The following is a 25,279-nucleotide window of genomic DNA, read 5'->3' as shown; positions in this document are numbered from 1 at the left end:
AAAAGTGATAAACCATACTTATCTTCAAATTATGATGAATTGACTGAACTCATTTAAGAGTGTTGGAGCTTGAATCCTTTGCGATGGCCAAACTTTACAAGTATTTGTGAAAGATTGATTAAGTTGAAGAAAAGTTTTTAGCTAGAATTATTATAGAAAAGACATTATATTTTTGTACAACAATAAACAAAAGTCATTAAACTATAGAATTATAGTACACACATAATAAATTATCATGGTGCTCAAGCTTGATATTGTTGCCAAAGGAACTTAACAACCTCACATCTTTAACTACCTTAGACATGTCAAGGTGCTTAAGAATGAATTCACTGCCAAATAAATTTGGCAACCTCACAACCTTGACTACATTGAAAATGTCATGGTGCTCAAGTTTGATATTTTTGTCAAATGAATTGGAGAATTTCACATCTTTGACTACCTTAAATATGTCAAAGTACTCAAACTTGACATCATTGCCTAAGAAATTAGGCAACCTCACATTTTTGAATACCTTGGACATATCAAGGTGCTTAAGCTTGACATCATTGCCAAATGAATGGAGCCACCTCACATCTTACACAATTACACAATTTATGGGATATACACAATTTATGGGATAGAGAGGACAAAAATTAAAGGAAAGATGAACAAAGAGATATACAAATCAATACCAAAGGTGGAAGCCCGCATGATACTTGCAAAATCTTTGACCTCTGTCAAATCCCAGAGGAACATGAAGTAGAACAATCAATTCAGCAGGTAGCTCTTATGCAAACCAAGTTAAGACCATGCTAGACCAGCAAAATGGGGAGAGGTTCCTCTTAAAACAGTATTAAAGTTTCCTGTATTCATCATATGTTGGTTTCCTAAATACTGAAAATACATGAACCTGGGAGCTAATCCATGATCCAGTGACTGAGGGTATCATCCTCTCAAAGCTCAGATCTACATGGAAAAGCAAAGACCAATTAAATTCAGCAGTAACCCAATGCATGCCCAAGAAGACATGAAAAAAACACTGCCTCATTCTACAGAATAGTAGTAAATTTCTATCTTCTTCCTATATTTGAGAACCATTCCTGTATATGCGATCCTGCACCATGCCGAGTGTATTCAAAATTAGTTATGCTGTAAGAAGTCTACTCATGAACATTCCCAATCAAACCTTATTGACCTGTGAATTATGCAGGAATACAAACAAAATGAGAAGAATTTATAATCCAAGCAGTCGATGACAGTCAATATATCCATATCAAATGAATGCAGAAAGTTTTCCAAACAGCGCAAGCTTACCCTCTTTCTTAGCAGCCCCTTCCTTTGCTTGCTCAACAACAGCAAACAGGCGTTTCAAACCTGTGCTGGATGCTGCAGCAGCAGCCGCTGCAGACTGGGATATTGCACCTCTTCCGAGAGCCCCTACGCGGGACATCATAGCTTCTTTACTTTGAAGTCCGGAGTTAGCAAACGTGGGAGTGGGAGGTGCCGCATTTCCATGATTAGACCCTCCTATTTGCAAAATTGGTAAACCTTCTATGTTACGGTTCGTAAACCGGTCAATCAATGGCTGTGAATCTGTACGCTTCACCCCCTGTAATGAGAAAATCAATACAATATATTAAGCAGACATATATTTTATAGCACATTGTGGGCTTGAATTTTCCCGAAAAATTCATTAGTGCCGGAGCTATGTTCACGTAACACAAGCTAGATGCATTAGGCACTCAACGCAGAAATTGCAATTTCCACAAAATAACAAACAATGACAAGTAAATATTTCTGAAATACAGCAAAAGCTTGAGAAGCAAGAGACAGTTAACTGACCTTGAGATCAAGAATTCGTTGAAAATCAGCCCCAGAACCTTCAGGTAGTAAAGCACGATAAGTGTCTGCAATAGCCTCCATTGGAGACAATATGACCTGCAATCCATAACGTAAGTTACAGAAGTGACTATAAAAAGAACATTAATAATATTACATGGTACAGTTGCCTAGCACCTTAGTGTTGACTCAAATATTCTCCATAAAATATACCATGTTATCAATTCCACCAAAAGGAAGTTTCACACATGCAGACTTCCACATCAACGCGACAACCCACTTCTGACCTTTAACAAGTGCTCTGCTTTGCCCATTTCACGCGCCACGTACTTAGTGTAGCTCGCTGGAGTATTAGCCTGGACAAGAACAAAATTTAATGAAATCACTTCTTTCTTGATAAGAGCCCACAGATTGTAACCTCCACAGCACACAATTGGCTCTGGACAAAAACATGAGGCCGCCTATTATTACTTTAATAATAGGCACATCAAAATTAGAACACACCTGACCGCCTAACGAAGGGACCTCCAGAAGCAACGTTTTGACAGCATGTGTATCCAATAACATCTGCGGATCACCAACCGAAACACATTCACATTCTTCAGCACAGAAATATATCATATACTTCACTGAGAAACCTGATTAATTTATCAATAAATTGTTCCCCCGGCAACAACACTAGACAAAAATGTAAAATCAAAGAGTTCTCACAAATAAGCCCGTGGGAGGGACATTAGTGCAGTTATGATAGTCATAGAGTTATCCACATCCACTGAACCACAACTATTTTGATCCCCTTCTATTCAATGTACGAATGAAATCCATCCCTCGATTAAAAAATGAGACCACAAAAAAAAAATTGTACTAAGTTTGGTCAAAGTGCAGATCAAAGAATGACGAGCATACAAAAACTCAGACCAATCCAGGCCATATGAGCGCTTTCGGATTCTAGATTTGCAGAAAGCGTGCCAGGTCTTCAGAAAGAAACTGATCAATTTCACTTTTGAAAACGAATGTTTAATTAGAGTAAATTAATTCACCTGCTGTGCTCCAGTTTCAGAGATGCGTTTGCATTTGAAGATGTTATTGTGGAATCGTGGGGCAAATGACGCTGCTAGCTGCACATAAATTACCATGTAAGTAGAGGATTGAAGAACCTGCGATATGATATCCATGTTCAGACTTCAACAGGAATATATAATGTTATTATGTAGAATTAACATACCTTATCTATGAAATACTGAAAGTAGAGAGATGATAGAAGACCCGCAATAACCGGAACACTACTGGAAAGGATGGCACTGATTCCATTAACATAACTGAAAAATGACACAGAGAATTAAATAAAAGTGTGAATCCTTGCAACAATACAGACAAATGAAGTCTGCCCATCATCCAGAAATCTATCCCAACCAAAACACCATCAGAAGTACAAAAATAATATTGAACTTCAAATAAACTCTTCAAAATAATATGAAAAAAACTCAAGTGTCAAAAGTTAGCTTCAAATGGCATACTCAGACTGATCTCCAACACTTTCAAGTGTAGCCCATGGAAGACGAGCCATATTGGCCAACTCATTCTCAAGCCGTGTCTCCAAACCTAGCACTAACGTTGACAAAGCTTTTGTAATTACTCCCGAAAATTCATCCTGTACAAAGAGCTCTTGTAAGTAAAAGAAAAATAGTCCACACACGCAAATCATGTAGATTTAGCAGGCTCCAATACGGCAAACATACCTGCTCTTCAGACATGTCTATACTTTCTGAAAAATGCGAATCAATAAGTTTAGCAATGTTTTCGCCCATATTTGCAGCCTGCCAGTAGATGAAGCCAGAAAAATTAATCAAGAATCAAGACGGGTGGCTCTACTCTTTACTCTTCGGTGTTCTGCAAATGGATGTATGATATTTGAGACTAGAATAAATGTACATCTCATACAGTCCTCACAATCGAACTCTACACTGCACAGCATCATAAATTATACTTTGCACACTTGCAATATTGGACAAGTGATCAGTGCACGGTTCCTTACATCCTGCAGAAGAGCAGATCTACAATTAAATCCCCATAGACACTAGAAGATTGCTAAATCGAACTAAGAATTACAATGACTGCAAAAGTAAGAAAAAAATGAGAGATTAAAACATACCGTCTCATGGCAGTACTCTGCCGTATTGACAATGTAGCAGATGACTCTCTCATCTTTGTCTGATACCTGGGTTTACAAATCAACAGAACGTCATCACCAATCTATAAATATTAAGCAATGTTTCTACAAGTCCATTGCAATGCCCTAGTACTTTACTAATTCCGAAAGCACTTGAGTAGCACCTTCACTTGTCCCTCTGTGCCAGATACAAGTCCAGGTTGACCTCTAGGCAGCCTTGCGACAAGCTTCCCAGCATAAGCTCGAAGCACTCGCTGAAACACCTGTTTCGAAAAGAGATAGGATTTGTTTAAGGTAAGCAAAATGGAATCTTAATATTCGATATGGTACAGAAGCGTAGTAACGTGATCGACCAGCATACACAAACCACAAATACACAATGGGTGAAACAAGACACGATTCGGGAAATACATGTGAAACAATTAATTACATTGAAATAGAATTCTACTTCAAAAGTAACAGACTAAAATGATCCAGGTACTCATAACACTCTTCTAAAGACTGTAAATATGCTGATGATAGGTACCAAGAGGAGTTAAGAAAAGTACCTTATACAAATTAAAAAGTGTTTGGTTGCGGGTAAGGGTACTGCAGCGTTTTAAGCTTCTCTTGATGATCAAAAACACCTGAACATAATGGTCTTTAAGTTACACACACGTGCACAAATGGTAACCACAACTGCCAAAAGCTATAATATTGTAAGCACAAAAATCAAGTTTCTGCTGGAAAATTTTGTACTGGAGTGGATATTTCCGCGATAACAGAGGCATCCATTACCTTATGCTAAAATTTACACCCAGACATATAAATGTACATTGGTGAACGTGTAAATTATGTCATAAAAGGGATGAAACAGTAAAAATCAAGTTCAATTAATTTTCGCTTCAAATACTGCAAACTTGTCTAGCTAATAAGTAGAAAAGAAAAACAAACAAACCTGCGTGCCACTGGATAAGATACTTGTCTGTGTTCCTTCTTCAGCATCCCATGTTTCTTCCTGTTGATGGAAGCGATGAATATGTAAAGATCATGTCTCTCCACAACAGATCAATCGATTGAATCACTGTTTACCATTCAAACAAAGGTGCAGCTTAAATGACGACATAAATAGGTACCTGAATCAGCTTGTCCAACGCCTCCGTCAATGTCTTCTCCTCAAGCTCCACGTATATTGACAAGTGCGGCTCAAAGCATGAGGATATTGTGCCTCGAAAGTTAAAGGCCGCTGCAGCCTATAATTATGCAACTTGAGACAATCAGAGTCCTTAAATGCATAGAGTGCTGAAGCAAAATCATAAAAATTGCATTTGGATACAAAGAAGGTGAACAATGTATCTGTGATTAGATCGCACAGCTTATTCACAGTAACACCGTTAGTACTAAAGCAAGACATTTTAAAAGCTCGAGCATTCAATTATAAAACACAGAAATATACCCGGCTACACTTTTAGCACGAATAACTGAGGCATTGACATTACCCTTTCATTAGCAGCGCCTTGATTGGTCTTCTTCTCTCCGTGCATTTCCTGTTCAAGAAGGACCTCATAAGAAGTGGCACTAAGTGATGCGCTTAAAAGCCAAATTAAGTAAGATGTAAACATACCCAAAAAAACAGGTATTCATCCCCCCTACTAGCTCATGCAGTTAGCACCATCACAGTAGGCAGATCAGATAACTTGCACAATGACAACCGTGTCTGTATGCTTGTAAAATTACCTGTTTCAGCTGCTTTTGATATTTCTTACGTATAGCAGAAGCAGTGAGCTCTCCATCTTTTGTGTCAAATCCTTCGTCATCACTTTCCTCTTCTTGTTTCTTGCCCTCACTTCCACCAAAACGTTCAGCGAGCTCTTCTTCAAATTCTAGAGTTCTTTGTAAAGCCTGGAGGTGCGTGGCATGTAAATGAACGAAGATCAGACATGAATTACTTCAAGAACAACGTTATGTGGTAATGTTAGAGTTACGATTACAATCAATAGATTGGTTGTGAACACTGTGTTTTAAGGATATTATTTCATCAAATTACATTTACAGTTCTTTTGAATGTTGTCTTACAATGAAGTAGATTGCTGTGAACCATCTTGAGTTCACATGATACGAAGATAAATCTGAGCAGACTTTCTCAGAAAAGTCGTCATAATTTTGCAAGTCTAAGCAGAGCGACTGTTTTGATGTAGAAATTTCAAACTCTTGGTTATATTGGTCACCTGTAAAAGAGTTCCAACTTCGGGCTTAGGTTGAGCTGTATCGAGAATTTCCATCAACTGTGCCCTGTAAAATCAAATTCCATACGCAAAATTGCTTGAAATCAGATACAACAGAATGTGAGACAATTCTACACCAAAATTAATCAGGCAAGACTAAAAACGCCCATGTAATCAAAGGGCGACCATTAAAAGCATATTGCGGATTGCACACCGGAAGTCATCAGATTCGTAGGAAATAAACCAAGAAAATCTTATTCATATGTCTGCTGAGAGAATTTGTTGAGCAGCCAGCCAATTTACCTCGTTACTTTACAGAACTGCATGCACAGAGTGTGTGCAACCCGCCAGCTTGGAGGGAAGATAGACCAAACTTCTTCATTCGACCTCAATTGACGTTTAATCCAAGCATACCTACGCTCAGCTTTCTCCAACTTGGCTACCTCTATAATGAGACATTGAATGGAAAGTTAATGAACTTGGAAAATAAATGGAAAACAAATATACTCGGCCCATTTGATTTAGCTTGACTAGTATTTATCCTTTAAGGTCGATTATGACTTCTTGCATTCAGGTTCAGTACATCATGACATTCAGAAGTAATCATGTAACTAGAAATCACATCACAGTGTTGATGAGTTTTACTTACAAAAATCTTCACTTCTGTTAACAAAGGAACAAAGTAAAGAACTGACAAAAGAGGGTGGACACATCCCGGTAAGCAAACATCCAAACATACCAGTTCCTTGAAAGATCTGCTGATATGCTGTAAGCTCTTTACTACAAACATTGCGAACGAGTTCTTCTTTCGCAGATAGATCCAAGGAGTCAATAACCAAACAAGCGTCTGCAAGCAGCTGCATCTGCTGACCATCTTCATTCAGACCAGCTGACCCCAAACTGAACCATCCAAATTATTCAGAAAAAATCAAAAAGAAGTCACAAAACTCTTATAGAAGACTGAAAAATGCATCCAGTGCACAATCAATCCATGTCACTTAATAATACAAAAACCATAACATTTGTGTTGACAGTTATAAACTGTAGGTTAAAATTTCCATAATTTGCAAGTTGGTTTCTCAAAATACACAGAGACCAATATTCAAGTTTGACCGTAACCTGGCAAAATCAGAGAAGACGTGGGACTTCAGCATTTCTTTGATGCCTTTGAACTTCTCCCTCAGCTCTGTGATTTTTGGGATGTCACTGTAAGCTTCAAAGTGACTACAAAGCTGATTAACTGCCTGCATAAATCGCATGTAAATTCAGTCCCTCTGCTTTGGAGCCATGAAAATATCTTTCAAAGCGTTACTAGGATGATTTTCCTTGACATTAATGGAAGGAAAGTACTTGATATTGTGATAGTTCTTTCTATCTTTGAAAGATATTTTGCCTTCCAAATCTCCTCAACCGCATGGTATGTCAGGAACATGATAAGATAATAGCAGAAAATTATTTGATATCAAACTAGTTCAAATAATAGAAAAATGATCTTCTGTCACTACCCAGAACAAAAACCCGATTATATACAGTGCAGGAGTTCAGTGCCAACCTCAAGTTGTCCAGCTGCTTCCTTGTACTGCCGTTTGACAGCCATAGCTTGCAATTGTTCCACAGCTGACACTGCATTCAAAATTCATCACAATATGATAGTCAGTGACTAGCCCATATCATTTCATTAACAAAATATTCGGTCTTCAATGTTTCGAAAAATCTTAGTGTTGGTAAACGTAAAATAGGCTTACTTTAAGAAGATTATGACTTCTTCATCATAAAGTACAACATGGAGGAACATCAACACATTAAGAATTTCAAAACTGTAAACCAAGTACTTCAGAAAATCCACTGCTACTGAGAGAATTTATTTAAAATAGTGAAGCAAGAGCCAAAAAACTCCATGCTTAAGGAACGACTGCAGCAAGCACCAACCACTAAGAACAGTCCCCTACTGTCGAGAAACAAGAACCGGATTCCTACAGCGTAATATAAACATCCACAAGAGAGCCATGAACAGACCCAGCATTGCAAGACGATGAAGAGCAGTAATAGTAGTTGTGATATTCTTTTTTGCGAAATCCAGCTTCTTTATGTCACGACAGATTTCCTGAACCATCACCTCACTTTGCTCTGCTTTTTCTTTCATTTCACTGATTTTCAGAGTCAACTCCTGCAGCAAATAATTAGAGTTTTGAAATCAGACTGCCGAAGAGAATTAGTCACCTAGTTCTTCATGCATCTCAAAGAAATCCATACATATGTAAACGATGATGATTGAGACACCACCTCACATTCATACTGTCAATTCGTATTGACATCTTGAAACTCTGAAGTTTTAGAGACTTCATGACTCATGTCAGAAGAGCCGGTCACGTTATCAGCAAAAACAAATCTCCAAGTTATGCGAGAGAACACTAGTGATGACGAATGTGATGATGATGATGATGATGATGATGGTTAAGTAATCACAAATACACAGAGAGAATGCTCTACCTGAATGGCACGCATTGCAGCTGCAAGGTCCTCCTTAGCTTTAGAACCTGAGGTGCTCTGCATATTACCAACTTGTCAATAAAATGAAAGAGGGAATTTCAACACTAAATCAAAATGATAATTTATTTTTTTTTTAAATAATTTCAATGCAGATTAGTCTTAGAATTGAATATAGAGGACAAGGATAGAAAGGGGAAACAATCAATAATTAGAAGAGAGCAGATGGATCTGAAATTGAATAAAGCATGAAGTGTGCAGGAAGATAATACCTGCTGCCTGATTGCAGAAATTATGTCAGAATCCACATGCCGAATCTTATTGCGCAGCTTTCCAAGAAGAGGATCTACCGCCACTAATGACGATTCTGCAGCACATCACAAAATGCACCTTGAACACCTTGAACAAAGGTACATTAAGTATGGGGGTACATCTCCAAGTCCCAGAGTACGGTTGAAAAAAGTTTATTTTCGTATATCAATAAATATATATATTTATACACACACACACAGAGAGAGAGAGAGAGAGAGAGAGAGAGAGAGAGAGAGAGATATGCAAGCACAATAGAACTGAATCTATGGACATTAGATTGGGCATTACGATGCCTACAAGAGGTGAATGAAATCGTAGAATTTTGAAAGAAATTGCAGATTTTCGATTAGGACTAAGCTGGGCCAAATTGCATAATGGGAACACTTACGATCGACTAGATTGATTTCAAAGAGTCTAGGTCAGCTGAGTATATTAGTGTGCAGCTACCAGAGAATTCATTCTTTAGTAGCAACGCGAACACATCCATCGCCCGGATCAGCTAAGCACACAAAATGATAAATACATCGAAGATTCCCAGAACTCTTGAAATTTGAATCCTTCAGGTTACGTAACAAAAACAGCGACCAGTGCTGGAATCCGACCTTAAGTTATCTTGCAACTGTAATACTACTAAAACCAAGCAAAATTGCTCGTGATCAAGCGTTATCAACACAGAACCTTCAAGTCTCTGAAAAAATTTAGAGACCCTAACCAACCTTTCAAACTATATTACAATCTTGTATGAATGAGGTGTCCTGGCTTCAATAGTATCACGTTCCATACTAAAACTATGTAGCAATGAGGTGAAGAGTGTCAACAAAACACCTATCTGAAAAGGCAGTGCCTCCTCTGACCTAGCACAAAGATTTAAAAAAAAAAAAAAAAAAAAAAAAAAATCCGCGAAATTGTCGACTTAGTTCTAAAGCAACAAATAACCCTTCCGACATGATTTTCGTTGTACAAACATATATCAGAAAGAGGAGGGGATAATTGAAAGGTTACCAAATATACAGTGCATTTGCCAGAAACTCCAGACAATGTGCGTATGTGCGTACCTGTCGGGAAATTTTCATTGATGAACTCTAGAGTGCTCCCTTTAGTCCTCGCCATGGCGACCTCCAACCAGAGACCACTCTGACGATACCTAATTAGCTACAGGGCTCAAATTTTAAACTCATCTCCCATTGAACCTTGTCCCTCTACCATCGACACCCAAACGCGTCAGCATCCTGATCACTCCCTCGTGCAGATCCGAAATAGCACAATTGCTCCTCTCCTTTCAACGTGAGCAGATCTCTACTTCCTTCTTCTGCACAAATCGCCTTCGGCTCCCCAATCCCTACAGCTTCACAATGTCTCCAAACACAATCCTCCTAGAAATTCCAATAGCACAATAAGGGTTCACACAAATGGGAGTTGATCCTGCAGCTCTTACATTCAAACCCGCCGAAACACTTTACTAAAAACTCTCAAAACAAACCACCAAACGGCGAACAAAAGCATCTCGAAATCATCAAAGAAGACACCACCGGATCGCAGAAACGTCCTCCAGACGCACTGAATGTGGCTGCGAGATGCAAAATTTGTCGCAGTTGCGAAGGTAGCTTCAGATCTTGTGAGAAGGAGAGGTGATGGATTCCGACTCAGAACGGTCGTGTCGGAAGACGCTATTCCATTCATGGAACTGTTCTTCTGACTCTGCCAATGACCAACCGACGACGATGGAGGCACTACTTTTAATTGAACACTCTGTTCAGAAAGCAGAAATCATAAAGAAATATGGGAACAGATGTAAGAGTGAAGAAAACGAGGAAAGACATTCGGCAGAAAGAAAAAGAGCTCGAACAGTAAGAGGAAAGAAATTGAACGGCAGAACTAGAAGCTCTCAATAGTATGTTCATAATGATAATTACAGTGATCTCTATACAAAATTATACAAATATAGCATCTAATCATAAAACAGATTTTAATGACTATTTCTAAAAAATAAAAGTCGTGATTTAAATTTGGGTTTTTCGTTTTTATTAAATTTACATAAAGTTCTTTTTTAACAATTGTTTTGCATTAAGAATCAATGCTACGCAAAATGTACTAGGAGCACATAGTCTTTGAGGTTAGAACAAATGACTTTTTATTGATTGAAATTGGGTTTTTAAAACATCACTATTATTTCCAAAAATCTTTGGACATTGTATGGTAAAATCGCTCTGGTGATTAAACAACTACAATGGTGAGAAAAATGATAATTGAAAGGAAATAAAAGAGTTACATTAAAATAAATCATTGTTGATGATTTTTATATCATAGGAGTCTTGGAACCATTTTCTTCTTTTTTCTACTGCTAGTTTGTGTATATACATACATCAATTTAAAACTTGTAAAATATATATATGTGTGTAAATATATATATATATATATTTATATTTATATATATATATATAAACGGTAACAACAATTATCCAATTCTAAGACGTTCCATAGATCCATGTGAGAGGAAAAAAAAAACATAATTGGTGCAATCACATGGTTTTCGAATCAGTTCTAACCATTACAAACAACAATACAAATCTCAATTAAAAAATACAAAAAAAGAAAAAGGTTCTTATTTTGTTGGTATCTGTTGATCAAAGACACCTCACCAAAACATGTAAAGAAAACGTGACTCAAGGCGAAATTCAAATGTGAAAATGGTCATAACCAAGAGAGAGAATCCAACGAGTAAGAAAATAATGGACAATCCCCTAAAGAACAAAGTCAACATAATCAAAACACTAAACTTAATTCACACAATCCAGTGATGCTTTTCCTATGCTTAATCCCACCATTGACTGCAAGCTCTGCGAAGGAACGTCGCTCAGTGCGCATCGATGTTCACCTCGTTCCCAAAGTTCGCATGGCATTCGAGAACCGACAACCGCAGCCAGCATTCGTGTGGGGTTCGGCGTCCATGCTCACCTTCATTACTCTTGTGCTGCTCACCTTAATTACTCTTGTGCAGGGTCCCGAATTCTTACGCGGATTTGGAAGCTTTTCGGGTGGAATTGGTTTTGGGTCACCAGGTTTAGGGTTGGCGTGGGTGTTGGGGCGGAGGATTTGCGCTCTAGCTCGCCTCGGGCAGTCCTCGAAAGGTTCTCCTACCGTGCTCTTCTATGTGAGCAGTTCGATCGTGGCACTTCTCTCGTAGTCAGTCTTGAATGTAAATCATTCTTGTTTTACGCACTAAACCCGGGAATTGTCATTTCATGAGTGGTTAATACGAGGCCACGATGCGGATTGATCCATGCTTCTTAGCAAATGAGATTCACCATTTTAGGGTTATTTGTAGAGGTCATTGTGCGTCGTCTTTGATAAAGCATTTTAAACGAACACTCTCGGTGGTGTGTTAGGGGATTGGGATCATGCAGCTAGAAAGCATAATGGTTTGGTGGTTTTTCATCAAATGATGTTGAGGGGGAGACTTTGTATTCAGGAAACAAGGCGAGAGATCACAATTACCAATTTTCATGATTGGTTGTTATTGAGAAGCCTCACTAAGTTGATTTTATACTAAGAAAAATTAGTTCAAAAGCTTTAAGAAGAAAAAACAGGGTAGAATGCATTGGTCTAACTATAATTATGAAAATAAAAATAAAAATCTATTTAAGTAAAGATAATTGAAAATAACCATTGATATGTATAAATAAATTGAGCAATGCAAATAAGAGAATAAGGAATCATGAAGTAAGTACACTTTATGCATTTAAATTTAGTACACGAAAAAAGAACATGAAAAATTACCTTGGTATATAAAACAAAATCCTAACTAGTATAGCAAAACAAAACACATAAAGAACTACAAGGTGGATATTCTCCTTTTACTACATAAACACCCCTATGCCACACATCTCTATAGAAACAAAATAAAACTCTTATTTATACTAAAATATTTTACACAAAAAGATTTGTGTGCACAAACGTTCATAAATTATATTACTATTTAAAGATTTATTTAGAATCATAAGTAATAATTTTATTTTAAGAATTTAAAGCAAAAAAAGTATTTGAATGTAAAAATTATATAAGTCAACCTAATCTACATAAAAAATACAAATTTTTATGTAATACATGTGATAATATATATACACATTTTTTTTGTTGTGTTAAAAGTATTACTAAAAACAATTGTGGGAAAAGAAAGGAAAGGAAGTAAAATAAAATAAAACTCCTTTTCTTCTTCTTCTATTTTTTATTCTAATTGTTACTTCTTTTCCTAATATTCACCCCAATGTAACTGCCCACAAAATAAAAATTGTAGAAGCGAATAAGAATAAAACAACGTGTCGCTAACGCAGTTTAAAACACCGATGTTTTTCTGAATTTGTTCGTTCTAGAAAGGCTTTCTCCAAAAAAATTAAAAACACATAACAAATATGAAAAAAAAAGAGAGAAGCTTGCCCATAGGTACAATCCAACTTTAATCAGAAAACATGTCGTCATTTTCTTCATTGTAAAATACTCTGCTCAAAACACCCGCATCCATCAAGGCTATCTCATAAACTCACCAACTCAATGAAATGGCGAGAAAATCCCTCAGGCGAGGTATCCGACGACAATTTCCAAGATGGAAAGTGCCAAAGCTGAGGAAGGAGGAAAAGGGAGGAAAAGGTCTTATCAGAGACACGGTACCAGTAACGCGGTACCAGCGCAGCGGTATCAGAACTTTGGAGGCTGCAGGGTGTACGCCAGGTTGCAGAAAGGGAGCCAGGATTGCGTGATTGCGGGCCTGGTTGCAAAGCCGGATGTGACAGTGGAGCAAGTTGTGGCGTCAGGCGAACAAGGCCAGGCCAGAGCAGGGCAGGGCAGGGGCTGCTTGGCCGTATCGGCGTCTCGTCCACTGACAGCGCTGAATGCATGCTGCCGGGTCTGGGATGTAGCGCAGGGCACCCTCAATCACGGACACAGTGTGATCTACATACCGCTATCATATATCAATTCTTCTTTAACTTCTCGGTGTGACGTTCCTACCACTTGCACAACGCCCACTCCCACCCCCACTTTCCTCACTCTTTTCCTCCAATCCTTCCTCTCGTGCTACTTTTGTGTGTGTTTCGCGGTTGTGAATGATCTGAGCACTGGAGTTTGTGCGAGATTTGGAAGAGATACTGTCCAAGAGCTCGAAGAGTCGGCTGTCGGTGTGCGGTGTAACATGGAAGCAGGTTTATGAATGTAGGTGTGTAAGTTATCAATATGGTTTACAGCACATTGTAATCAACCGATGCGCGTTGGCTTGGTCGGGGTGTCAGAACGCTTGGCTGATCCGACTCGCTGCGCACGGTGCGAAGCGACTCCACAGAGCAAGCTTCGTTGCATTCTGAGATTGCATTTGAGGTGTAGGATCGAGTTACTGGGTGTGTACCAGGGATCGCGTGGTTATACTGTTGAGAATCCGTGTTGTGAGTTCCCTTCATTGCTCATGCAGCGCGTGTCGTTGTGGTGCGTGTTTCAGCAGGTGCAGTGTTGCATTCGCCCCGATCGACCTGTTCTTGCTGCAAGGCGGTAAAGTGTCTGAGGATTGACAGTGGAGTGCTTTCCAGTTTTAGGGTTTTGTAGTTCGCAGTAGTTCCTGCGTAAGCAAGGACAATGCCTCTGTTTATGACGGACTCGGAGCTGGAGGCAGAAGGTGGAAACGTAGATGCGATCGTGGCGAAGGCCGATGCATTCATTCGAGTCTTACAACAACAATTAGAGACGCACAAACAGGCGTGCGCCGATGTTGAGGAAATGTTCCTTACGGTAGGCCTTTAGTGTTAACTAATATTGTTCCTCAAAGCGGTCAATTTCAACATCGAGCTAAAATCAACGCCTACTAGTGCCGCCGGGCAGACGCTCTGTGTTTATATACCCTCCTGACTGCCACCGCTGATGCTCTTACTGTGACTCTTTAGACATATTCATTGATCTCCTTTCGTGGTCAGTTTTGTTGCTGCATTTATTTATCTTGTAGTGACAACTGTTTTGCGGAGATCATTTCTGAAGCTATGTTCGTATAGCGGAGTATCGTCTAAGTTCTTGTGAAGGGTGCCAAAGGACTCAAGTTGTGTGAACCATCAGCTATGCACTTCCTGTGCAGGCCGAGAAGAATGCTAGAGACGCCGCGCAGGCTTTGCAGGAGTCAAAGGAACAGAAACTCGATTTAGAAGCGAAGCTGAAGTTCAGTCGTAAGGCACGTGGAATCAGTAGTGGCTAATGTGCTTTCTGCCCTATACAAGAGTAATTTTCCCCGGCTACTCTGGTGGTGCTCTCTAGTTGATTAATGCTTTAAAGTCTCACCTAGTTGATTCTGTGTGTTGGTTGTGAATTTGGCAGCAGCTGAATTCCGTCAAGAAAGCTCATGGTGCGAGGGAAGACCAGCCTGGAGCTAAAATTGCTCCGGTAGTTGATGAGTTCCACGTTCAGTGAATGTTGGTGGCTAGGCTTACATTCAACACTTGAAATATGGTCTGAGGTTTTATTTACCTTCGGAGTCTTAATTGTAAGATTTTGCGCTACAGGAAGCGGTTACAAAGGAAAAGGTACAGAAAGTGCCTGTGAAGACCAAGCATATAGTGGTAAAAGCCAAAGAGGGTGGAGTGTTCAATTCTCTTGTTGAAGATGCAAGCACAGGACCGATGTATGCAGTGCTGACGATCTCCAGTTTCAATTAACTGCTTTGTTTGTCTTACTCAGTTTAGGAACACTTACCACTCAAGATCTAAACATTACATACAAGCCTCAAACCATCTATGTTTATTTATCCTCGTCCACTTACCTCTCGTGATCCATCTCGCTGCAGTTTAGCTTGTTGCGATACACTGTTTAGTTGACCTACTCTATTGTTTACTTTGTGCAGAGAGACATGTGCAGCTTCAATAGATGCCTCTCCAGCCCAAGCTTCTGGGCTTTTCCAGAAAACGAGCGACAGTGCTCTCACTCAAAACTGTTGTACTGAAAGTGAGGCGGACCAGAGAATGATTCATCCAGCTCAGAAATCCTTGCCGTCGGAAGTTACTGTGACGGCCACACCACGTGGACTCAGAGCCATCTCTTTAGAACTGTCCAAGGAGGATCAAGATGCCCTTGAGACCTTGGACAAGGAGGACGCAAAGTTGGGAGAAGAGATTGCTGCAGTTAAGAGCAAAGGCGGGACCACTTCCGGGTTCAGCTTCAAGAGCCACGAGCGAGCCGAGAAGCGGCGTGAGTTCTATTCCAAACTAGAGGAGAAGATGCGAGCTAAGGAAGAAGAGAAGCACCAAATCGAGGCCAAAACTCAAGAGGAGGTGGAGAATAAGGTGAAGGAGCTGAGAAAGGGATTGAAGTTCAAAGCCACGCCCTTACCAAGCTTCTACCAAGAATCAGGCCCTCCGAAAGTAGAAATGAAGAAGATCCCACCAACCCGAGCAAGGTCCCCCAAGCTCACCACCTCACGACGAGCTACTCATCGAGGAGGAGGAATAGAGCACGATCGATCAAAATCCCCGGTTGCAACAATGAGGACTACAGACCACCCCAAGGACGACTCCAAGAATGGACTCAAGGATGAGACGAGGAAGTCGCTTCCACGGCGTCCAAAAACCAGTGCCTCGTTAGATAGACGTGCAAGTCTCGGCTTGGGGATTGGCGGTGCAACCAGCAAAGACCAACCCGTGAACGCAGTGGCACCAGAAACGGCTGTTGCATTCTGAAACGAGCTGCTGTAACTTGTCGATGTTCCGAACACGTCGATTCTAGCAAATCCAGAAAACTGTTTTTTTGAAACTTCTTGGTATACATAGGCCTTCAGATGTTCCAAACGCAGTAATAGCTGCCCAGATGGGTTTCAACACTCAATATTGCTGCTGAGAGTAGGCCAGTTGACACGAGATGGACCTATCCTGTCAACGATGCGGGTCCCAGCATCAGTGCCTTATTCTACATATCTAGTGCCGCGTTGGCAGTTGGTCAGGGACGTTTTGGAAAACTGTAGGTAACTAACCGTCTGTGCCTCTGTCATGGATTTTGTCTCGCCACTTCGCAGATTGTGTGTGTGCGTCAGGTTGGAAGTGTATCGAACCATGAATCCCCTGGCAGTGAAACTTGAGCCCAATGACGAGTGCAAAAGATTGCAGGATGAGTGACAGTATCTAGAGTAATTTTTCTGCATCAACGTGAGACATTCAATACGAAGTTGGGCATTTCTAGTATAACCATCGTCGTTTCAGATATCGTTGCGTTACTCGTGACGTTGCCCACTGCACAACTCAACTATGCTTTCTTCTGTCAGAATGTATGTATTTTTGTACGAGGAAACATACGGGTATAGTCAAATCTCTGAAGAATTTCGCTTTTTGTTCTTATTTTTTATGACCTCCATAATTTTTGGATTGGTTTTATTTTCACCATCAACATATTGAAAAATATTGATTTACATCAGGTACATTCAATATACCTTTATACCGTAAATAAAGCTATATGAATGTCATTCTTCATTTTAATGCTATTAGATGGAATCTACTTGTCATATCTTTATGTAAATCAATATTTTTCAACATAATGATACCATCATATTTCATGTTTAGATTCCCAATTGTATTACTTTTCTTTCTTATAGGTTTTCTACAACTTAGAAAATACATTTATTAGCATAGAGATCAAATTTTGATCTTTTTTAGTAACCATGAATATATGTTGCATAATTATATGTTGTATACTTAAAAAATTTATAGTCTTAATTAATCTAAGGATCTATAATTTTACTTCGTCTTAATTGCATCTAATAGCAGTTAATATAAAATGATTTATCAAAATATTGATAGTTTGATAGCTTTAATCTAAAAGTTCTATTTCAATTTAGAATATTTTAAAATGCTTTGTATTTTTTCCAATAATATATATTTTTTTGTTTCATTTTATTCAAAAGTACTTAAAGTATTAAAATAATAGATTATTTCTTTATCTTTGCATAACTTATCAATTTTAATGTAGATTTTGTTTATAATTAAGTCTTAAATATTTTACTTTTTGTCTACTTTTTTGAAAAAAGAAAATATTTTAGATTTTTTTTATTAATTATATTCATGTATTTTTTGATAAGTCATATATATATATATATATATATATATATCTCTCTCTCTCTCTCTCTATATATATATATATATATATATCTCTCTCTCTCTCTCTCTCTATATATATATATATATATCTCTCTCTCTCTCTCTCTCTCTATATATATATATATATATATATCTCTTTCTATATATATATCTCTATATATATATATCTCTCTATATATATAGATATATCTCTCTCTCTCTATATAGATATATCTCTATATATATATATAGATATATCTTTCTCTCTCTCTCTCTCTCTATATATATATATATATATATCTCTCTCTATATATATATAGATATATCTCTCTCTATATATATATAGATATATCTCTCTCTTTCTATATATATATAGATATATCTCTCTCTCTATATATATATAGATATATATATCTCTCTTTCTCTCTATATATATATAGATATATCTCTCTCTCTCTCTATATATATAGATATCTCTCTCTCTCTCTATATATATAGATATATCTCTCTCTTTTCTCTCTCTATATATATATATTTATATATATCTCTCTCTCTATATATATATATCTCTCTCTCTTTCTATATATATATATATATATTTATTTAAAAAATATAAATATTATTAATAAAAGCTTCTATACATTTAAATATATATAGTCTAACATACTTGAAGTTATTTATAATTATGGTTAAATTATCAATGATTTTGTTATATATAAGTTGTCTATTTTTTTTTTTATTAATTTGTATCAAATTCTTATACATAATGTTATATAATACATTTTTTACAACATCAATCAAATCATGCTTAAAATACTTAAGTTATTTATTTATTTTTTTGTAACTTATACATATATGCTTCTTGCCTAAGAATTTGTATTGTTGTCAAATACAAGAACTTAAAGAATGAAAATAAATTTGTAAGATGTCTTTCAAAGAAAGTATGTATATTCAAGAAGAAATTGGAATGATTATTGCTAATGACAAAGAGGCTAAAACTCTTGAAATTACACTAGAAAGAAGATTTGAATTGACAAGAGTGAGGAAGTACATACTCTTACCTTTATATATACTATATAACTAGGAACTAAAAGACAATGTTTTATAAGACCTTGAACACATGTCAAACTTGTAAGATATATGTCTAACTTGAAAGACAAGTTTTTTATATGGATGCTATATGGCCAACATTTATAACATGTGGACAACTTGTTAGGAAAATTTATAATCTACCAATTCCCTACAAATATGTATAAAATCGAATCTATGAATATAAAACTTTTAAAAAACTTCTTCACAAGAAATTATCAAATTTATCTATATTTATTTACTTTTACATAATTCCTTTTATTTAGATAATTACTAGTATTGGTCATATCTATAACAATTGTGTATGTTGTACAAACAAATCTTTTACTTCAATTATTATCGTTTTTTTTTTTTTTTTTTTTCTATCATATATTTTTTACTTTAGATTTTACATTTAAAATATTTTCTACCATATTTTTTTTATTTAATCATGTTTTAATTCCAATTATTATAAAAATCAATATAAAATAATAAATAAATAAATAAATAAGTAAAAATATATAAAATAAATATAATATAATTTTTTTTATTAAAATAAGTAAAAATTTATATATACAATTATACTTATATACAACAAAGTACTAGAGCAATTAAAAATTTCAAAGACTAGTAAAAAAATAAACTAAAAAACTATTAAAAAAAATGTATACCAAATTATAGAAGATTGTACCATTTACAAACAAATATATTTACTTCAATAATTACCTTAATAATATGAGTAGGTAGAAGTAGATTAAAATAGATAAATTTGATAATATCTTGTTGAGTAGCTTCTTAGAAGCTTTATAGACACAACTTTAATTTTATATGTGTTTGTAGTGAATTGATGGATTGAAAACTTGGCCAAAAGTTAGTCACATATTGTATGTATTAGTAGCTTATAGTACAAGCTAATTATGTAGTGCTCATATAAAAAACTTCTCTTGTAAGTTAAATACATGTCATGTGAATTGGATACATGTTGGAGGTCCTATAAAGTGTCACCACATAACTCCCAATTAAATAATCAATCGTTTTTAACATATCTTTTAAATATATAAGCTTTTACTTCTACTAAAATAAAGTAGATACTTATTTCTTATACTTAACTATGAATAATTTGGAAATATAACTTTAGCTTAAGTAATTGGTTCAAAAAAGAGGTTGGAAAATGGTCCACATTAGTAATTAGTATGAATTATTTAGTAGCACCCACTTGATTTAATTCTAAACCAATCTTTTAAATCTTGGTAAATATTTTTCATTGTACAACAAAAAGAGCTATGAGTTGCTTTATTGTATTAATTCCAAATAATTATGATGTTATTGTATTGGCATCTAGTTCTATTGTATATGTAGTGGTCTTAGCTAAGGTAGAAAGATGTAATATAAAAATTACTTATCCTAAGTAAATAACGCTTAATGATTAAAAACTAGGATTAGAGTACTTTAATACATACATCATATCCTTCTCTCCAAATGATGAAAAGTGTTCATCAGAGAAAAGGATATTGTCTTAAAGTGCGAGGTAACTAAGCTTTGTCAACTATCCTGCAACACTCAAAGCAAATACCAGAATCTGGTGTAGAATTTTTATTTGCTTGGTGTGACGATGCTCGCGTGCTTTCGCTCATTGAATTGTTGATAGGTCGAGTAGTTTGGCCTCACTTTTTTATGGTAATTGTGTGTAGGTCCCACTATAAGCTGACACACAATTATCCACAAATAGAGTTATCCACAAAATCTGACAAGCTTTCAGACCTGCGGGCACAGCGAGCTCTGTGTAAATAATCTTTGTAATGGTTTTGTCAGATTTGATTAACATCAAAGCATTATTATTTTATTTTTTTTTATTCACTTGAAAGTCAGTTACTCACTACGGTTATAAAATATCCTGTGAATCTTCATAATTTGAAGGGCTTGACGGGTGATGTAGCGAGTGAACGAACAGCATCAATTTCTTTGACGGATCAGGAGAGGCTTCGGAAGTTCAAGGACCACAATTGTCATCAACAATTCATCAACAATTTGACCTGCAAAATGTGATCAATTACCTGCGCCGATCTAAAGAGATTGCAGTCAAGTCGAAATTATAGTGGTGCTTTGAATGTTCATTGAAGCTAATTTTCAAGTTCAGGAAGGTTGAGTGTGTTTTGAAGTGTTTTGCATGTGAACACGGAGCTCAAATTTTTGAAGCAAGAACGGTTTCGATGCAGAAACATGTATTCTGAGCTTCAGTGTGATGAGAATACTCTTAAAAGCAGGATCCACCCTATCACAGTACTCCACAATGTTTAGTACAACAGGTTTTAGGAACATGTTACTTTGGCAGTCATATATATATATATATATATATGCAAGAATGATGTTATAGAGATGCCTGAAAGACCGTGATACAAGCTATAATATTGGATACTCGCGGAGTGATTCTTTTCTTTTATGAAGATGGTTCAATTTCTGTTTTCTTCTTTTTGATATTCACAAGTATGCATTGTACGCTGGAGCTTATGCCCTGTGATATTGATCAGCTGGAATAGGCTTCTCAGGCTGCTGAGGAAGCAAATACAAGTCTTCCTCGGGAACATGAAAGCACAGTAGCTAATTTGTACGCTAAGAATGAATTTCAAATGCTTTGAGTCCAGTTAATCGATCCTGTCTGGAATTGTTTCTGAAATTGATTAGCCTTCTTGTGGAGCAAGCGCCTCATTCAACGTGTGCAAGTTCGTTGTTTACCACTGCTATCGGCCAACCATTCTGGTACACTTTGTTCTTAAATTCAGGATCGAGAGACTGAAACTTGGACTTCTCTGGGGATTGCTAGGATGGAAATTCGTGATTTGAAGGCGCATGTAGCAAAGTACGAACATCAGAAGCAAGCAAAGGACAGTAACTTGATTAACTCAGGGAACAGTTGTCGGATTTGGACGTAAAACTGCAAGAAGCTTTGCAAAACGAAGTACTTTTGCTTGAAAATTTAGATTACTTAAGTACTGAATGGTTTATGACTATTTGTTGGCGTAGGAGATTCATTACTAGGTGAGCATGGGATGCTTGATGAGAATAGCTAGTACACTTACATTGTTAAAAGCACTAGCAACATCCAAGTAGTGAGCATGATTTCGCTAACTAGTACAACATTGGTTGGTTTATCAAATCGTATGGCGCAATTCTCGAAGTCTTATTTGTAATTGAATTCTGTTGAGTTCTACTAGTGAAAGCCATCTGACACTTTGATTCTGTAGACCTTGTTGTATGGAAGCAGCCTAGAAGTTTACCAAGGTTCTCAGGATGGCCCAGGTGACATGGTTGATCCGATACCGAGGTTCTAGGTGAAGGGAAAGCACACGTCATTTCATACCTTAGTGATAGTTCTGCCCCTCCATCTCCTGGTGTGGGCGAAACTGTGCCAAGAACAGCTGCATTCGTGTCCTCTGTTGCTGTTCTGCTGCTACAAACTGCAACAACATCTGCACTCAAGTGCGCAGCACCTGTAGATGAGACTACTCCTGGTGATGAGATTGCACTGCAGAATAGCGAATCAGAGAAAACTCTGCCTTAGATTAAGTCTCGTCCAGCTGAAGAAAGTATTTGAAAAAGTTTTACAGTTTTCTCAAAATATATAAACTTTGTCCATCCAGTGTCAGTCAAAACACTGCGACTGTGCTCGGTCTTGTCATGCCGTGTGGATGGATCTTATTTGTCTTCTCATACACATAACAAGCCGTTTCATCATCAGTTGTCTTGTAATGCTATACGATGTCTTCGTGGAGCGGCAAACTGAAGCGGGATCGTAACAATGAGACTTTGCAATCAGAGGGGGAGTTGTGTTACACTTTGTCGTCAACTGAGTAGAAATTGGTGTGGACTTGAAACTATTGTTGTTGTGTTGTTGAAGAATTTTGTTACCACAATCTGGAAATAGTCTTAATGTCAGAATCATGTTTGGTTGGCTCGAACATAAGCTTGTACTCAGCTTGGAGCAATTAGTTACACTTTATCCTTTAAATGTGTAATCTCTTTGTTGAATACTTTCATTGTTTAATACAATTTATATACATTTTCAGTTGTTAAGTTTTATACTATTAATAGTAAATTAGATTTGGTGAGAATTTTGTTATGATGAGATTGGTGATAATCTGATATTTTTTTATGTTTTATTATAATTTGATGCTATTATTATAGAATATGGTATTTTAAAGAATTATTTATATATTTTTCATTATAAGAACTTTCAAGTCTTAATTTATACATTATATATTTAATTTTTTTATAATTCTATCTTTTATTAGAAAATTTTAATAATAATAAATGTAAGCTTTCAATTTAATATTTTTTTAAAAATTTTAATAGAGATTAAAAAATAATAATAATTAATAAAATTACAAATGTATTATATAAAAGAAATATAAATAAATAAATAAATAAAATATAAGATCTATGAATATTTTTTATACTAATATTTTAAAATTATACTAAATGATATCAATATTTTGCATTGACTTGGCTTCAATACTATATAATTTGCTCAAGAATTGCATGAATCTTACATTGTTTCTTTCATTTATACTTTAAGTGATGAACCAAGTCACATCTATCTAGCTATAGATGGAGCAAGATAGTATTAAGGGCATGAGAATGCAAGAATTTAGAAAAAATGTAGCTATGCACAATTATTTTGGCCACCAAATTCTTTGGACCTCAACCCAATTACTAATTGTTGGATGATTCTCAAATGACATATTAGAAAGTGTTTGTTGTAGAGAGAAAAGAGACCTCATAATGTCCAACAATTGTTTGAAGCGACATATGAAGAGTACAACATCATTGATTAAAACACTATGAATAAATGAATAGATAAGATGCTTAGAAGATTGTATGGAGTTCTTAATACAAATGGAGATTACATTTAGTAGTAGTAAAGATTAGATGGTACTCTTGTGGTCTTATAAATTTTGTAAATACATGAGCTTGTATATGATTGTGAGCCTCACTAAAGTAAACTTGTTTTTTATTGGCAAGAGTACAAAGACTTACTACACATAATTGTATTTGTCTCAAGTAATTTCTATCATCTTCTTTTTTATTGTATTATTATAAAAAAATAAAGAATATAATATTATTAATATATGAATAAATGAGGGAGTTAATACTTGCAATGCAAGAATTCGATTTTTTATCATAAAAAGTAACAAAATTGCCTAACAATGAAGATATAGAAATCATTGAAGCTACTTCAACATATATACCAAATTGTATTACTTTTTTTAAGATAGAATATTGTTTAAGTGTCAAAGAATTAAAAAATAACTTATTTGAGAAATTTGATGGTATAAATATTGATTGTACAATCAATATTTATAATTTATAATCAAGTTTGATGGTATAAATTTTGAAGATTCTTAAGAATATATCAACAAATGATCAAAATAGTTTAGTAATATTTAATATAATTAGACTTCCTTGAAATATAGTCATTTTAGGTTTATTATGGCTAAAGAAATATAACCTTTGAATAGATTAGATTTCTTATAGTCTTGGCTTTTTTCATAGCATAATATTCTTGTCAAATTATCAAGGTCATGAATCTCAAAGAACCAAAAGATTAATATACTCTTATGTCACTCAAAAAGATTAGTTAATCATTTAAAAATGGTATAATATTGAAGTAGAATGGCTATTGTCAAAGATAAGAAAACTAAAGTCTCTAGAAAGAAAACTAAAAATAAAAAGAGCATTGATAAGAGTGAAGAAGGCATTACTCTTGCTTCCATATATACTATCTAACTAGGAGCTATGTGGCAATGTTTTAAAGAAATTTTAACAAGTGTCCAACTTACAAGACATATATCTAACTTATAAGATAATTTTCTTATATGAACGCTATATGGTTAGCTTATATTGCAAGCTACTAATATTTATAACTTATGGTTAATTTGTTGGCTAAGTTTCTAATTTACTAATCAAATATAAATATATATAAAGTCAAATATGCATCTATGAAGCTTCTAAGAAGCTTTGCTATAAGATAATATTAAATCTACTTATATTTATTTTTTAACTAATACATTTTATTTAAGTAAATATATATATGTCCATTACATAAATATACATTATTTCCAACATAGGATTTATGT

General features: G+C 35.9%; 2 protein-coding genes across 12 annotated transcripts; one reads left to right on the top strand and one right to left on the bottom strand.

The window, feature by feature from the left end:
* Positions 1–815: 815 nt before the first annotated feature.
* On the bottom strand, positions 816–10,566 carry LOC112276959 (vacuolar protein sorting-associated protein 53 A). The gene is made up of 25 exons (XM_024508809.3): positions 10,047–10,566; positions 8,952–9,046; positions 8,683–8,739; positions 8,209–8,359; positions 7,745–7,815; positions 7,312–7,436; positions 6,932–7,092; positions 6,496–6,637; positions 6,196–6,259; positions 5,705–5,869; positions 5,467–5,514; positions 5,104–5,220; positions 4,926–4,985; positions 4,537–4,614; positions 4,153–4,251; positions 3,971–4,036; positions 3,558–3,635; positions 3,336–3,469; positions 3,044–3,137; positions 2,859–2,936; positions 2,323–2,385; positions 2,106–2,174; positions 1,822–1,917; positions 1,294–1,588; positions 816–1,093 (listed from the first exon to the last, which is right to left on the bottom strand). Exons 1-25 carry the CDS (start codon positions 10,099–10,101, stop codon positions 1,050–1,052), a joined length of 2,505 nt encoding a protein of 834 aa, XP_024364577.1. The 5' UTR covers positions 10,102–10,566; the 3' UTR covers positions 816–1,049.
* Positions 10,567–13,957: 3,391 nt separating this feature from the next.
* Positions 13,958–17,192, top strand: LOC112276326 (uncharacterized). Of its 11 annotated transcripts, none has more exons than XM_090247047.1 (6): positions 13,958–14,200; positions 14,480–14,763; positions 15,101–15,193; positions 15,340–15,402; positions 15,522–15,640; positions 15,860–17,192. In XM_090247047.1, exons 2-6 carry the CDS (start codon positions 14,611–14,613, stop codon positions 16,689–16,691), a joined length of 1,260 nt encoding a protein of 419 aa, XP_090103173.1. In that variant the 5' UTR covers positions 13,958–14,200; positions 14,480–14,610; the 3' UTR covers positions 16,692–17,192. The 11 variants fall into 11 exon arrangements, with proteins under 11 accessions (XP_090103173.1, XP_024363314.1, XP_024363318.1 ...); XM_024507546.2 differs by having other exon boundaries at positions 13,972–14,200; positions 15,337–15,402; XM_024507550.2 differs by having other exon boundaries at positions 13,983–14,200; positions 14,477–14,763.
* The last annotated feature ends 8,087 nt before the right edge of the window (positions 17,193–25,279 follow it).

This window comes from Physcomitrium patens, chromosome 24, assembly GCF_059467195.1.
Source record: "Physcomitrium patens ecotype Gransden chromosome 24, ASM5946719v1, whole genome shotgun sequence".
Lineage (NCBI taxonomy): Eukaryota > Viridiplantae > Streptophyta > Bryopsida > Funariales > Funariaceae > Physcomitrium > Physcomitrium patens.
This window is presented reverse-complemented; position numbering and strand designations above follow the sequence as displayed.

Excerpts from the sequence above, each read along its gene's own strand:
- LOC112276326 (XM_024507546.2), top strand. The coding sequence starts at position 14,611 with ATGCCTCTGTTTATGACGGACTCGGAGCTGGAGGCAGAAGGTGGAAAC. Across the intron at positions 14,764-15,100 it reads TTGAGGAAATGTTCCTTACG|GCCGAGAAGAATGCTAGAGA; the intron begins GTAGGCCTTTAG and ends CTTCCTGTGCAG. Across the intron at positions 15,641-15,859 it reads GATGCAAGCACAGGACCGAT|AGAGACATGTGCAGCTTCAA; the intron begins GTATGCAGTGCT and ends TACTTTGTGCAG.
- LOC112276959 (XM_024508809.3), bottom strand. The coding sequence starts at position 10,101 with ATGGCGAGGACTAAAGGGAGCACTCTAGAGTTCATCAATGAAAATTTC. Across the intron at positions 2,937-3,043 it reads TTCAGTATTTCATAGATAAG|CTAGCAGCGTCATTTGCCCC; the intron begins GTATGTTAATTC and ends ATTTATGTGCAG. Across the intron at positions 2,386-2,858 it reads CTGAAACTGGAGCACAGCAG|ATGTTATTGGATACACATGC; the intron begins GTGAATTAATTT and ends GGTGATCCGCAG.